The sequence below is a fragment of the Felis catus genome, chromosome D3, assembly GCF_018350175.1.
Source record: "Felis catus isolate Fca126 chromosome D3, F.catus_Fca126_mat1.0, whole genome shotgun sequence".
NCBI classification, from domain to species: Eukaryota; Metazoa; Chordata; class Mammalia; order Carnivora; family Felidae; genus Felis; species Felis catus.
Window position 1 is genome coordinate 19,916,974 of NC_058379.1, and position 14,650 is coordinate 19,931,623.

General features: G+C 53.1%; 1 pseudogene and 1 gene segment (V, D, J or C); both read right to left on the reverse strand.

Annotated features, from left to right (window-relative positions):
• Window positions 1-6,284: 6,284 nt before the first annotated feature.
• LOC105260038 lies at window positions 6,285-10,985 on the reverse strand (annotated as a pseudogene).
• Window positions 10,986-11,149: 164 nt separating this feature from the next.
• Window positions 11,150-14,517, reverse strand: LOC123381368. The segment is given in 3 exon segments: window positions 11,150-11,632; window positions 13,608-13,742; window positions 14,457-14,517. Coding segments are annotated over 3 exon segments (516 nt in total).
• Between the last annotated feature and the right edge of the window lie 133 nt (window positions 14,518-14,650).

Consider the following 14,650-nt stretch of genomic DNA (forward strand, 5'->3'; position numbering starts at 1 on the left):
TGAGTCATAGTGAGGAAAGGTAGGAAGAGGTCACTGGAACTGGCCCATTCTGTCCCCACCAGGTGTTTCAGAGCAGGAATAGGCTACAGGGGGTGGGATGGCCAGACAAAAAGGTGAAGGTTCCAGAATGCCAGAGTGACTCAGACCTCAGGCCACACTCAGGACAGAAAGGAAAGAATGCTCTCAAATTTGACTCTGGTCCCCAAAGAGAGAGAATGGGGGAGACTCACCTAGTATCGTCACCTGGGTCCCTCCATTGAACACATAGCACAGTGATACAGCCTTGAACACAAACCCTCTGTCACCCTGGCACCATACCCTCTCCCCACCGAACCCAGGCCCATCTGCAGCTGCTTGGGAGGCTCAGAGTCCAGCCTCCTCTTTGTGGGGGTTGGGCTGGCCCATGGGAGCTTGAGACAGGGCCCCCCTCCTCAGTGCACCTTCCCTTCCTCATGGGGTGAGCTTCCCTCCAGCCCCCACCATGGAGGGGTAGGAGGGAATGCCTGAGTGACATATCATAACTCAGGTAGCTCCTGGCAGGAACTCTGTGTATGGCTCAGCTTGCTTGGGGAATGCTATCTGGGAGATCGGACAGCACAGTTTCCAACACAGACATCACGGGGCCTGTGCCTTCTGCAGAGCTGAGGCCCGTGGAGGGTTCTGGATGCCACCACATGTCCTAGGTACATGCCCAACATGGCCATGTGTGCAATAGCAGGTGTTCCTGTGTCATGGTGTGTTCGTGCAAATTTATTGCGTGTGTGTGCATGTCTAGTCTGTCTGTGTGACAAGGAGCCTAGACCTGCCATCCTGAGCTAGCTCCTAGCACAACAGACTTCCTGGTTCTCAGGGCCCATTCACAATGCCTAAGAAGGTGAGTCAGTTCACAGTTCAAATATGCTCAAGGTACAATCCAGAATGTAATCTAGACATTGAACTCATGGCCTCAGTGACCACCCAGGGACATTTTGGTTTAGTGCTTGTGATGGCGTCAGCAGTGGATGGACTCTAAGGGGTCCCTGCCTCCCAGGGCCTTGAATACAGCTGGGGCCCCCAGTGTAAGTGTGGGTTTGAGTGGCCAGGATCCAAGAACTGAGGGTTCTGTAGTAAGTATGACAGAAATGTCTGTGGGAGGGACACAGGACAGTGTCCCTGGGGAGGCAGGAGAGGGGGGCTGATAAGAAAGGGAGAATGTTCTAGTCTGTGACGATGTGGAGTGTCTGTATGAGGTAGGAAAACAAGAAAACATGGCATCAAGTGAGGGCATTCATGGAAGGAGAGTGGGACATCTCAGGAGGGGGACTAATACCAGACAGTGAGGACCCAGGTCCAGAGAGGAGCTCAAACATTATATAAGAGTCCATGGGGAGCCAAGAGCAGTGGACTTCTGTGTTGCTGATGGCTGATGTGGTCCATGCAAGAAAAGTAAGCATAGAGATATGGCAGAGGATGGTCTATCTGGATTCTGCTAAACAGCCCTAACTATCTCCTCTTCTGCAATATTCTCTGGCAATTCTGGCTGAGAGTAAAACTACTCCTCAAAATAAAAATGAGGATGACTTCTGCAGGTTCCTCTCCAACAAACCCAAAACAATGATGGTCCCAAAGATGGTTGATTCAGGACAAAAAATGTTAAACCCAAATAACCAGAGAGCAAACTTATGACTGAATAAAGCAATTTATTGAGCATTGATTGGGTGCTGGCAGAAAGGCTGGGATGATCCTGGTCTCAGGGAAGTCCCTCCTGGAGGTCCTGTGGCTCTAGGCCTCATTGGGTGGGTGGGGGTCTTGTGACCTAAGAGCACTCTGCAGGGACCACTCTCTTCTCCAGGTGCTCCCCTCATGCGTGACCTGGCAGGTATAGCTGCTTCTAGATTTCCACTGGTCAGGTGACAGGCTCAGGAAACTGCTGGCCACGTACTTGTTGTTCTGTTTGGAGGGCTTGGTGGTCTCCACACCCTGGGTGACAGGGTTGCCGTCTGCCTTCCAGGCCACCATCAAGCCACTGGGGTAGAAGTCACTGATGAGGCACACCAGGGTGGCCTTGTTGGCACTGAGCTCTTCAGAGGAGGATGGGAAGAGTGTGACCAAGGGGACCGACTTGGGCTAACCTGTGGGGCGGGGGAGTGGTAGTAAGTCAGAGATCAGGTGTCCATGGCTGAAGCTCCTATCTCAGTCCTGATGTGGGGAACAGCTCTGTCATGTCCATGGCTTGGGTCTCAAGTGCCCCAGCTGGCTGAGTTCAGGTCAGCCATGGGTAGGGTCACTCACCTTCTGTTGAAATGAATCTGACTGCCACATTCAGTAGTGTGTGGGTCCCTCCATGGCCTCAGACTCTCTTCCGGTCACATGTCCTCCTAATCCACACAGTCCTCCCCCTGGGACTTGGTGGCACTGGCTCTGAGACCAGCTTTCCCTTGTGATTCTGTCTGTCATGGACGTTGGCATCACTGCCATATCCGCCAGGTCCCTTACCTGGTTACCCTGTATCTAGTCTGTCCTTGTTGCAGGGCTGTGTTCCCATTTGAAAAGTAGGTTTCCTGCCCCCAGAGCCCCTCACACCATCATTGCAGCCTTGCCCACCTCCCAACAGGACCCCCACCCCCGGCCCCGGGGATGCTGAGTGGGTAAGAAGTGGGAGTTCCTGGAGCTGGATTACAGGGAGTCTTGTAAGATGGAGAGTTTTCAGGTGAGGTGAATTTTCAGTTTTGAGGTTAGGCCATGTCTGTTCTGAAGGGTCTCCCTATTCTGTGAGGTTTTCTGGTGGGTCTGTCTAAACACTTACTGTTTCTGGAAGCCTGGCAGTCACTGCCCCTGTCACCTCTCCCTATCAGGGGACTCTGACCCCATGTATCTGCTCACAGAGCTCTCTTGCTGTGGCATGCTGTGAAGGGATGTACCCCTGCTGGCTGAGTGTCCTGACAGGACACTTTCCTGAGACTTGTCCTGATCTTGGTGTCCTTACTGTTCCTCTAGAGGTGAAAGGTCCCTGAACCCTGGGGCCATTCTCTTCTGATGACCTCCCTCCCCCAGACCCCCTTGTCCCATTTCCACCTCCATGTCTCCAAGTCCCCAGACCAATGCTCTGCTCGCTGTGCTTCAGGCAGCCCTCCAGCTGGGACGAGCTGAAGACAGAATGCGATGCCTGAGCCGTCCCCAGAATCCTTCCCACACCCCACAGCCCTGCTTGCAGCCCGAGTGCCCCACTTCCTTGCCTTCACCCCTCTCTTCTCCTCAGACTCTTAGAACCCAGCTTTAATGATGAGCTATGTCTATTTTGAAGGGTCTCCCTGTTCTGTGAAGTTTACTGGGGGTCTGTCTGTCTTCAGATTGCTGAGTGCCTGGCAAGTCCTGTCCCTGTCACCTGTCCGTATCTGGAGATCCTGACCCCACATATCTATCTGCTCAGGAGGCTTTCCTGTGGTGGTGAAGGCATTTACCTTTGTTGCCTGAGTGTCCTGAGACCTTTCCTGTGCTGAGGTCCTGACTGTCCCTGTGGAGGTGGAATGTCCCAGGACCCAGGGCCCACCTCTGCTCTGATGTCCACCCTTCTTCCTTGACCCCTTGTCCCACTTCCTCCTTCATGCCTCCAAGTTCCCAGACCAAGGTTCTCCTCACTGTGCTTCAGGCAGTCCTCTGCCTGGGACGCCCTGAGGAGGAACCCGGTGCCTGAGCCATCCCCAGAATCCTTCCCACACCCCACGTTCCCTCTGGCAGCATGAACCCCCAGTCACTTGCCCTTCACCCTCAATTCTCATCAGACTCTTGGAGCCCAGAGACCCTGAGTGGAGAGCTGACCATCCTGAGTCCAGAGGATTAGGTTCCCATAGGGAGAGAGCTGGAGCCATGGTGAGGTCTGAGTTCAGGTCTCCTGAGATCAGGAAGGGTTCATGGGAATGGTCCCCTGTAGCCCTGACCACCATCTGACAAGATGGGACCGGTTAGAGGTGATGAGGAGCAGACAAAAGAGGCAAAACTTACAGACACCACGGACCGTTGGCCTGATCCCAGGTCACAAAAGAAAGCAGAGGAAAATAGCCCCAAATTGCATACTGGATCCGAAAGAGGATGGAAAGTGGGAGACTTACCGAGGACGGTCAGATGGGTCCCTCCGCCGAACACAATACACTGTGACACAGCCTGGAACACAAACCCTCTGTCAGCCCCTCCACCCCTGACCCAGGCCCACCTGCAGCTGTACGGGAGGCCCAAAGCCCAGCCTCCTTGTCACGGGTGCTGGCTGGGCAGATGGGTGGGTGACAGGGGTGACCCCTGGGGACCTGGAATTTCAGTTCCATGGAGGGTTCAGATTCCATCCATCCTCAGTCATGGGGAGGGGTTGAGACACCTCCTCTAGATATTGCATCGGAATTCCCAAGTAACGCCATCCTTAGGAAGGGGCTGTGTTCTCTCCTCAGTCTGTATCAGGATGTCATTGTGAAAGGGGTGAGCAGGGCTGTTTTAGCACAGCGGTGATGGAACTGTGAGCCCTTTGCAGACTTGGGACTCATGCAGAGGGTCCTAGATATGCCATCACATCCTCAGCACAGGAAACCATGGAGGATTGGGGTCAGGATAGGGAAGTGTTGAGAGGAGAATCATGTTTCCCCAGCACTTAGATCCCTCTCTAGGGTTCTGATCTCCTGAATTGCTGCCTTTGTCTGGTTCTTCTAGTGTCATCACTGTTTACTCCCTGTCCTGAGCCCCATGAGGGCAGCTATCATGGTGTAGGGGTGTGTGGGCTGAATATAAGCTGGTTAGACCTGGTGGGCACCTGGTGGTTTGGGAGGCTGTCACTACGTCCTACAATTTTGCCCTCAGCCGGAGTGTTGGAATCTGTGCCTGACCCTTGAAGTGAGTGAGAATCACACATCGTCCATGTGCAGGAGCATCACTGGCACAGGGTCACCTCACCAAGCAGGACACACATACCATACCTCTGCACTGGACCTTCACATTGTGAGGAGGGTCCCTGACACCCAGGGCCTTCACCTGCATCCTGGCCTAGGGACGTCACCTACAGAGCTCACACTGGGGACACACAGGCCTGGCATCCTTCTTTCTATGAAACATTGGCACATTGGCATGCTGAGCCAGAACTATGACCGTCTTCCTTGACTTTTGATTAGTGTGTAAACACCCTCCCAGCAGCTCATGAAGTTGCTTGTCTCTCTCCAGCCGTGAGTAGAATCCCTGGGACCTTCTATTGCTACTGGCTGGCTCTGGTAGGGATGACAGAGATGGAGTTGCCTTTGTTCATGTCATATCCTGGCTCCCTGTGCAACAATTTTTGCCTCAGCTCCTCCGATCTTTCCATAGACATGCCCACCATGGCAGTGTTATAAATGGACCAATGGCTCTGTGATCATCATGTGTGTGCATGTATGTTTCTGTTCATTGATACCTGTGTGTATACTTGTGTGTGTTATGATCAGATATCCCACACTGAGCTCCTAAGTAGATAGATGAGTCAGTTGAGAAACCTGTCAGCAGCCTATTTCCAGAATCTGATCCTTGATTTATAACAGAGGCCCCAGGTGGGTTATTGAAACACAAGTGGTGGGCTCTTGGCTTGGCTTGGACTTGGAGGGGTCCCAGAGAGTATAGCTGGAGTCTGTGGCCCAGAGACCTTGGATGCAAGTATGAACTAAGAGACACTGGGAGGGGGAGGTGCCAGCAATGGGAGTGTGGGTGTGAGTGACCTGCATCCAGGCAGATAGTCCTGTAGTAAGTGTGACAGGGAGTCAGTCGAGGGGGAACATGTGATTGTCCCTTGGGGAGGTAGGAACAGGGGTTCTCATAAGGAAGGGAGGTGGCTCTAGGCTGGTATGATGGGGAATGTCCACATGGGGTAGGAAACGAAGGAAAATGTGGCACTGAGTGGGGGCCTATAGGAAGAGGAGAGTGGGAATGTTCAGAGGAGGGCTTCTTGTAGACTGTGAGGTGCAAGGTCCAGGGAGAAATTCAGGAATTATCTAAGAAATCGTGGGGACCTGATATCGGGCAGGGCAGCTAGGACTGGAAGTAGACATGGTTCACACAAGAATGAAAGCTAGAGACATTGTGGAGGATGGTCTCTTTAATTTCTGCTGTTTTGATGTGCTGTTCAGGAGAATTCTCTGGCAATTCTGGCTGAGAGCAAAACAAAGCCTCATGAAACATGAGGACGCCTTCTGTGGGCTTCTTTCCCAAGGCCAAAAGAATCATGTCCCCCCCCCTCCCCCACCTTAAGATGGTTGAATTCTGGACCAAAATGTTAAACCCTAATTACCAGATAGTCTGAATTCTGATTGAATAAAAGACATTTTATTGAGCATTGACTGGGTGCTGGGAGAAGGGCTGGGATGATTCTGGTGCAAGGGGAATCCTTCCTGGAGGTCCTGTGGCTCTAAGCCCTTTGAGTGGGTAGGGGGTACCATGACCTAAGAGCACTCTGTGGGGACCACTGTTTTCTCCACGTCGCTCCCCTCATGTGTGACCTGGCAGGTGTAGCTGCTATGAGATTTCCACTGGTCTGGTGACAGGTTCAGGTAGCTGCTGGCCGCGTACTTGTTGTTGCTCTGTTTGGAGGGCTTGGTGGTCTCCATGCCCTGGGTGATGGGGGTGCTTTCTGCCTTCCAGGCACCATCAAGCCGCTGGGGTAGAAGTCACTGGTGAGGCGTACCAGGGTGGCCTTGTTGGTGCTGAGCTCCTCAGAGGAGGGTGGGAAGAGGATAACTGAGGGCTAGGACTTGGGCTGACCTGTGGGGTGGGTGAGGGGCAGGAGTTCAGAGGTTAAGCATCAACTGTGGGCTCTCTTACCCTCGGTCTTCTTTGTGGTACAAGTTCCTGAGCATCCATTCAGGTCCCCAGTTCCCACTGTGTATCTGCATATCCATGTTGAGGCAGTTGGGGGGGGGGTAGGTTAAGGTGTTTCTCAATCATCTCCCCATCTGTGCTGGGAACTTTTGAGGGGCATTCCTGTCACCACCCCTCCCGACATTCTCCTGGAACCTTTCCTTCCACACAGACAATGAACTCTCACTGTCCTGCTCCTGCCTCCTGTGACATTTTGACAGTGTCTGTCTTGGCTCTACATTTGTCTGTCTGTGGCCAGGGTTATGATGTGAGCTCTCTCACCTCCCATTGTCTCGTCCCGTGGACCATTCTATCCTGACACTGTTGTGCTGGGAATGTCAGGGTCTTGGGCTAAAGGGTCTGTTTTTACCCAGATGTGTCTCTCCTGGGCCGTCCCTGATGGGGTAGGATCCTTGCTGATCATACAGATTCTGTCTGACTGGCCTTGTGTCTCTCTCATTCCATTGTCTTTCTGCAGCCTCGTCCCCCATGTCCTGCAAATTTGTTTAGCATTAAAACCTTCAATCCAAAGATTCTGCCTCTCTTTGGGGCAGGAAGTATGTCCTACAGACACTTCAGTGTCCACCTTGTTCTCACATCCGGTCATTCTGTGACCCTTTCTTTGGCACCTTCTCTTTCTTCCATCGTCCTCCTCCTTGCTGGTTTCCCTGAGTCCCCTGGCCAGCTCAGGGCTCTGAGCTTCCCCAAGAGGCCTGGGGGAACAGCTCCATCCCTGCACCATTGCTGGCCCTGGATCCTGAATGCCAGAGCTCTGGGCCCTGCCCTGAACCTCTGACCTGTGTGTCCTCAGACATGGCCCTGAGGGTGCTGTGTCCCTGTAAATTCTCCACATGGTTACCCCCACAATGTTCCCTGTTCTCTCTTCCCTTTTAGATGGGGACCTTAGTGACTCCCAGAGACAAAGGTGGACTGACATGAGGCCAGACAGGAGAGGAAGGAACAGAGCACATTTAGGACCCAGTATGACCCTGGCAGACAGAGAGTGGAGTCTGTAGGTCATCCCACTTATACTCCTGCCTCTGGGGATAGAGGTAAAGTTCTGATGGTACATGGGAGGAAGAGGAAGGCCCCGGGCTCTGGGGTCCTGGGTGAAAGCATGACCATAGGCTTAGGGAAGACACAGAAATGAACAGAAAAAGGAGAAACTTGTTCAAACCTCTGGGAGAGCAGGGAAGGAAGGAGAAGATGAGACTCACCTAGTACAGTCAGCTGGGTTCCATCGCCAAACACCCAACACTGTGATGTAGTCTCGTACAAAATCCCTGGCACAGGTCAGCCCTGCCCCACCCCTTACCCCCCCACCTGCAGCTGTGTTGGAGGAAGTGAGGGCACTGCTCCAGGCTGGTGGTGTCTGCTCAGCGGGGGGGGGGGCCACACATCCCCCATTCCTAGCAGATAACAAGACCAATGTCCCCACACGAAAGGCAACAGGATCCTTGCAAGCAATTCTTCCAAAGGAAGTTGGTAACTGATCTGCTGTTTCCAGTTACTGTCTCCTATGGATTGGGGTGAGTTTGTGGAGGTCTTTTGTGTCATTGTGAGTCAGGTTCCATGGAAATAAACCGGACGTCCCTTCTCTGTAAGTTCAAACAATCCTAATTCCTTGGTGAGACCATGAGTTGAAGGCAGTGCATGTCCCCTCACTCACAAACCTCCCTTTCCAGGGAGAAGCAGGTTGGCCTATGGTATAGGCCATTGGAAACTTCCTGTATCCCCTACTGTCACATATGGGGGCTCAGCCTTATCTTCCCAGGAATGTCCTAGTTTGGGACAGTCCTATGTGAAGTCTGTCCTGGTCCTGTGGGACATGCCAGCCTGTGTCAATGTGACCTTTGGAGTACCCCAGAGATACCCCAATCTGGTCTCATGTTGGGGAGGGTCTGGTGTGTGACTGCTGCTTTCCTTCTTTCAAAGGTCTTAAATGCCACCTGACACTAAATGGAACTGGCATCAGTGACTGATTTCAGGCCTGGGGTGGGTAGGCACAGAAGAGATGAGAAAAGATGGTATGTGGTCCATCAGAAAGCAGGAGCTGTAGAGCTCACCTGGGGTCATGTGAGTGTACCAGAAGCTACCTGAAGAGATCCCACTGGACCAATGTCCATATGCGTAGCCACATTGCCATCATGCCTAGGGGCCTACCCTGGTGCCACCCCCTAAGCCCGTCAGGTCAAGCCCAGAGTGCACCAGGTCAGCAGACAATAAAGCTTCAGCAGGGGAAAACGGAGGGAGAAGGTCATCATTCTGTAAAGTGGGGAACAGGAGGGGAAAGTTTATAGTTCTTTGTCATAATATATGAAGGTCGCTGTGGGGAGAATAAAGAGCAGATGAAGGCACTCTCCTCATGGGCACATTGTAGCCTTCACGGGAGAAGGAAGACAGAAATGAAATATTCCCATGATGCGTCCTTCCCATTTGATTGATGGTGTCATTGAACATCAAGGCAGCTAATGCTACCTAAAAAGATCCACTTGACTGAGGTCCTTTGATGCAAAGTGACCAACAGTCTTGGGAAGTGATTTTGCCAAGTCCAAGCTGGACCTCCTGAAGCTTCTGAGCCAGATGCCCTTTGCAGGAAGAGGAGGTGGAGAGAATGGTTCGGGTACAGCTATGGGAGGCTGTGGCTGCATCCCCGCCGTGGGAGAGTCCCAGGACCAACAGCCCTTCCTAGAAGGAAGGACGCAAGCCATTACCAGGACCCAAGCCGCTTCCTTGGAAGGAAAAGTAGAGGGGTTAGATAGATTCTTACACACCCAACAGACCTGAAGACACATCCACCAATCACAGTGTCAAATGTTACTCAATACTCATAAAAATAAGGAAGTAAGAACACCACCAGCAGCATCAAAAATAAAACTTCATGAATTCACTTATGACACCTATGAGGCTTTTTGATGAGAAATGGACTATTGTCTTGCTATTAAGAAGTTCCGATGGTTTCTGCTTAGATTTGATGATAATGTGGTAGTTGTAGCTCAGGTCCTGTCTTTCCAGTTCACAAATGAATTGTATACAGAACAAATGGTACGATCTTGAATTTGCTTCAAAATGCTGCATAAGGGAAGACCTCAGACTAGGTCACCTGGGACTCTGGCACCTGGTTGATAGGAACATGGGGTTTCTCCCTTGCCTTCTGTCTCTTCAGTTTGTGGAGTTCATAATGAACACTTACAACAATGAATAGAGAGGAGTTTGTCTAGGGGTGGCAGTGGCTATGGATGGGGGGGAGGTGGGTATTATGTCATTCTCCCCAGCAGGACCATTGGAATGAGGGAGGCCTGAGTGGTCCCTTGTTCCTTTGGGGTCTTAGTTTTCCCATCTGTGGAATGGGTTCATGCAGATGCTGCTCCCAAAGTTTCTATTATCTCCTAGGTAGATTTGGGGACTGTTGGCTGCTAAAAAGCTCCTTGGGGGCCCCTGTCTCTGACCCACTCTTGCCCCAGAGCATGCTGTCCTTGGAGGCTCTGTTCCTGGGCATTCCTGCCCCCCAACAAGTCTGGTGAAGGCAGCTCCCGGACCCTGATGAGCTGAAGGCTCAGACAGGGTATCTGTCCAACCTGGGACTGGAGGACTGGCAGAGTGAGTGTGGCCTGCACCTCTGAGAGGCTGACATGAGTGCCTCAGGCCCTGTAGTGAGTGTGTCCATGACACAAAGCTACAGGTGCACTATGTACACGGCCATGGTGTTGCAGGCTGGAAGAATCCTTAGGGCCTGGTGTCCGGGGTTGCTGCAAACTCTGGGAAGCTTGGCCTTGCCATGGGCCTCTGGCTGGTCTGACCTCCCTTAACTCTACTCCTGAGTTTGAAATGACTCTGTCTTTTGGACAATCAGTGGCAGCCCTTTGTGTGGCTGAGATGGTGCCCTTTCCTATTCACCCTGTTCTCCCGTGACCCCCACACAGGTTATGAAGTCTGACATCATCTGCTCCATCCATAACCCAAACATAACTAATGTGTCGGGTGTCCAGACTTTCATGACTGAGGTCTCAGGCAGTGCCAGGGTGACGCTAAGCCTCACTGACCACACACAAATCTGAACAGACCCATTGTCCCCAGGACCCTCCTGGTTTCTGCCTGATCCCCACTGGGACCCCAGTCTGTCTCACCGGGCCCATCTCCATTCCCATGGGGACAAGGACTGCAACCGTTGAGTTGGGACCATTTGTTCTTCAGGCCATGGCTGACAAGCACACAGGGAAAGTGGGTAAATAGGTTCTCACTTGACAAGTCTATCCCTAATTACTGAGGCTTACCCAGAGTTACGTGGAACAGTGAATGCACACCAGATATGTCAGTGATATGTGCTAAGGTCTTTATTGAGCACAAGTAGAAATAGGGAGGGCGTGTGACCTGCCTGGTCTGAGCTGATCCAGGGGTTGGTTCACAGGGCTACACAGTGGGCAGGGGAAGGGGTGTCTGGTGAGGAAGGCCCCCATCCTGGAAGCCTTGGGAACCTAAGGGCACTCTGCAGGGACCACACTCTTCTCCACAGTGCTCCCCTCGTGCGTGACCTGGCAGGTGTATCTGCTATGAGATTTCCACTGGCTCGGTGACAGGCTCAGGTAGCTGCTGGCCGCGTACTTGTTGTTGCTCTGTCTGGAGGGCTTGGTGGTCTCCACGCCCTTGGTGATGGGGGTGCCATCTTCCTTCCAGGCCACCGTCAAGCCGCTGGGGTAGAAGTCACTGATGAGGCACACCAGGGTGGCCTTGTTTGCGCTGAGCTCCTCACTGGAGGGTGGGAAGAGTGTGACCGAGGGGGCCGACTTGGGCTGACCTGTGGGGTGGGGAGGGGCATGAGTCACATGGCATCAGGTGTCCATGGCTGAAGCTCCTACCTCAGTCCTGATGTGGGGAACAGCTCTGTCATGTCCATGGCTTGGGTCTCAAGGGCTCCAGCTGGCTGAGTTCAGGTCAGCCATGGGTAGGGTCACTCACCTTCTGTTGGAATGAATCTGACTGCCACATTCAGTAGTGTGTGGGTCCCTCCATGGCCTCAGACTCTCTTCCGGTCACATATCCTCCTAATCCACACAGTCCTCCCCCTGGGACTTGGTGGCACTGGCTCTGAGACCAGCTTTCCCTTGTGATTCTGTCTGTCATGGACGTTGGCTTCACTGCCATATCCGCCAGGTCCCTTACCTGGTTACCCTGTATCTAGTCTGTCCTTGTTGCAGGGCTGTGTTCCCATTTGAAAAGTAGGTTTCCTGCCCCCAGAGCCCCTCACACCATCATTGCAGCCTTGCCCACCTCCCAACAGGGACCCCCCGCTGGCGATTCTGAGTGGGTAAGAAGTAGGAGTTCTTAAAGCTGGATTCCAGGGAGTCTTCAGGTGTAGACTGGAGAGTTTTCAGGTGAGGTGAATTTTCAGTTTTGAGGTCAGGCCATATCTGTTCTGAGGGTCTCCTTATTCTGTGAGGTTTTCTGGTGGGTCTGTCTAAACACTTACTGTTTCTGGAAGCCTGGCAGTCACTGCCCCTGTCACCTCTCCCTATCAGGGGACTCTGACCCCATGTGTCTGCTCACAGAGCTCTCTTGCTGTGGCATGCTGTGAAGGGATGTACCCCTGCTGGCTGAGTGTCCTGACAGGACACTTTCCTGAGACTTGTCCTGATCTTGGTGTCCTTACTGTTCCTCTAGAGGTGAAAGGTCCCTGAACCCTGGGGCCATTCTCTTCTGACGACCTCCCTCCCCCAGACCCCCTTGTCCCATTTCCACCTCCATGTCTCCAAGTCCCCAGACCAATGCTCTGCTCGCTGTGCTTCAGGCAGCCCTCCAGCTGGGACGAGCTGAAGACAGAATGCGATGCCTGAGCCGTCCCCAGAATCCTTCCCACACCCCACAGCCCTGCTTGCAGCCCGAGTGCCCCACTTCCTTGCCTTCACCCCTCTCTTCTCCTCAGACTCTTAGAACCCAGCTTTAATGATGAGCTATGTCTATTTTGAAGGGTCTCCCTGTTCTGTGAAGTTTACTGGGGGTCTGTCTGTCTTCAGATTGCTGAGTGCCTGGCAAGTCCTGTCCCTGTCACCTGTCCGTATCTGGAGATCCTGACCCCACATATCTATCTGCTCAGGAGGCTTTCCTGTGGTGGTGAAGGCATTTACCTTTGTTGCCTGAGTGTCCTGAGACCTTTCCTGTGCTGAGGTCCTGACTGTCCCTGTGGAGGTGGAATGTCCCAGGACCCAGGGCCCACCTCTGCTCTGATGTCCACCCTTCTTCCTTGACCCCTTGTCCCACTTCCTCCTTCATGCCTCCAAGTTCCCAGACCAAGGTTCTCCTCACTGTGCTTCAGGCAGTCCTCTGCCTGGGATGCCCTGAGGAGGAACCCGGTGCCTGAGCCATCCCCAGAATCCTTCCCACACCCCACGTTCCCTCTGGCAGCATGAACCCCCAGTCACTTGCCCTTCACCCTCAATTCTCATCAGACTCTTGGAGCCCAGAGACCCTGAGTGGAGAGCTGACCATCCTGAGTCCAGAGGATTAGGTTCCCATGGGGAGAGAGCTGGAGCCATGGTGAGGTCTGAGTTCAGGTCTCCTGAGATCAGGAAGGGTTCATGGGAATGGTCCCCTGTAGCCCTGACCACCATCTGACAAGATGGGACCGGTTAGAGGTGATGAGGAGCAGACAAAAGAGGCAAAACTTACAGACACCACGGACCGTTGGCCTGATCCCAGGTCACAAAAGAAAGCAGAGGAAAATAGCCCCAAATTGCATACTGGATCCGAAAGAGGATGGAAAGTGGGAGACTTACCGAGGACGGTCAGATGGGTCCCTCCGCCGAACACAATACACTGTGACACAGCCTGGAACACAAACCCTCTGTCAGCCCCTCCACCCCTGACCCAGGCCCACCTGCAGCTGTACGGGAGGCCCAAAGCCCAGCCTCCTTGTCACGGGTGCTGGCTGGGCAGATGGGTGGGTGACAGGGGTGACCCCTGGGGACCTGGAATTTCAGTTCCATGGAGGGTTCAGATTCCATCCATCCTCAGTCATGGGGAGGGGTTGAGACACCTCCTCTAGATATTGCATCGGAATTCCCAAGTAACGCCATCCTTAGGAAGGGGCTGTGTTCTCTCCTCAGTCTGTATCAGGATGTCATTGTGAAAGGGGTGAGCAGGGCTGTTTTAGCACAGCGGTGATGGAACTGTGAGCCCTTTGCAGACTTGGGACTCATGCAGAGGGTCCTAGATATGCCATCACATCCTCAGCACAGGAAACCATGGAGGATTGGGGTCAGGATAGGGAAGTGTTGAGAGGAGAATCATGTTTCCCCAGCACTTAGATCCCTCTCTAGGGTTCTGATCTCCTGAATTGCTGCCTTTGTCTGGTTCTTCTAGTGTCATCACTGTTTACTCCCTGTCCTGAGCCCCATGAGGGCAGCTATCATGGTGTAGGGGTGTGTGGGCTGAATATAAGCTGGTTAGACCTGGTGGGCACCTGGTGGTTTGGGAGGCTGTCACTACGTCCTACAATTTCGCCCTCAGCCGGAGTGTTGGAATCTGTGCCTGACCCTTGAAGTGAGTGAGAATCACACATCGTCCATGTACAGGAGCATCACTGGCACAGGGTCACCTCACCAAGCAGGACACACATACCATACCTCTGCACTGGACCTTCACATTGTGAGGAGGGTCCCTGACACCCAGGGCCTTCACCTGCATCCTGGCCTAGGGACGTCACCTACAGAGCTCACACTGGGGACACACAGGCCTGGCATCCTTCTTTCTATGAAACATTGGCACATTGGCATGCTGAGCCAGAACTATGACCGTCTTCCTTGACTTTTGATTAGTG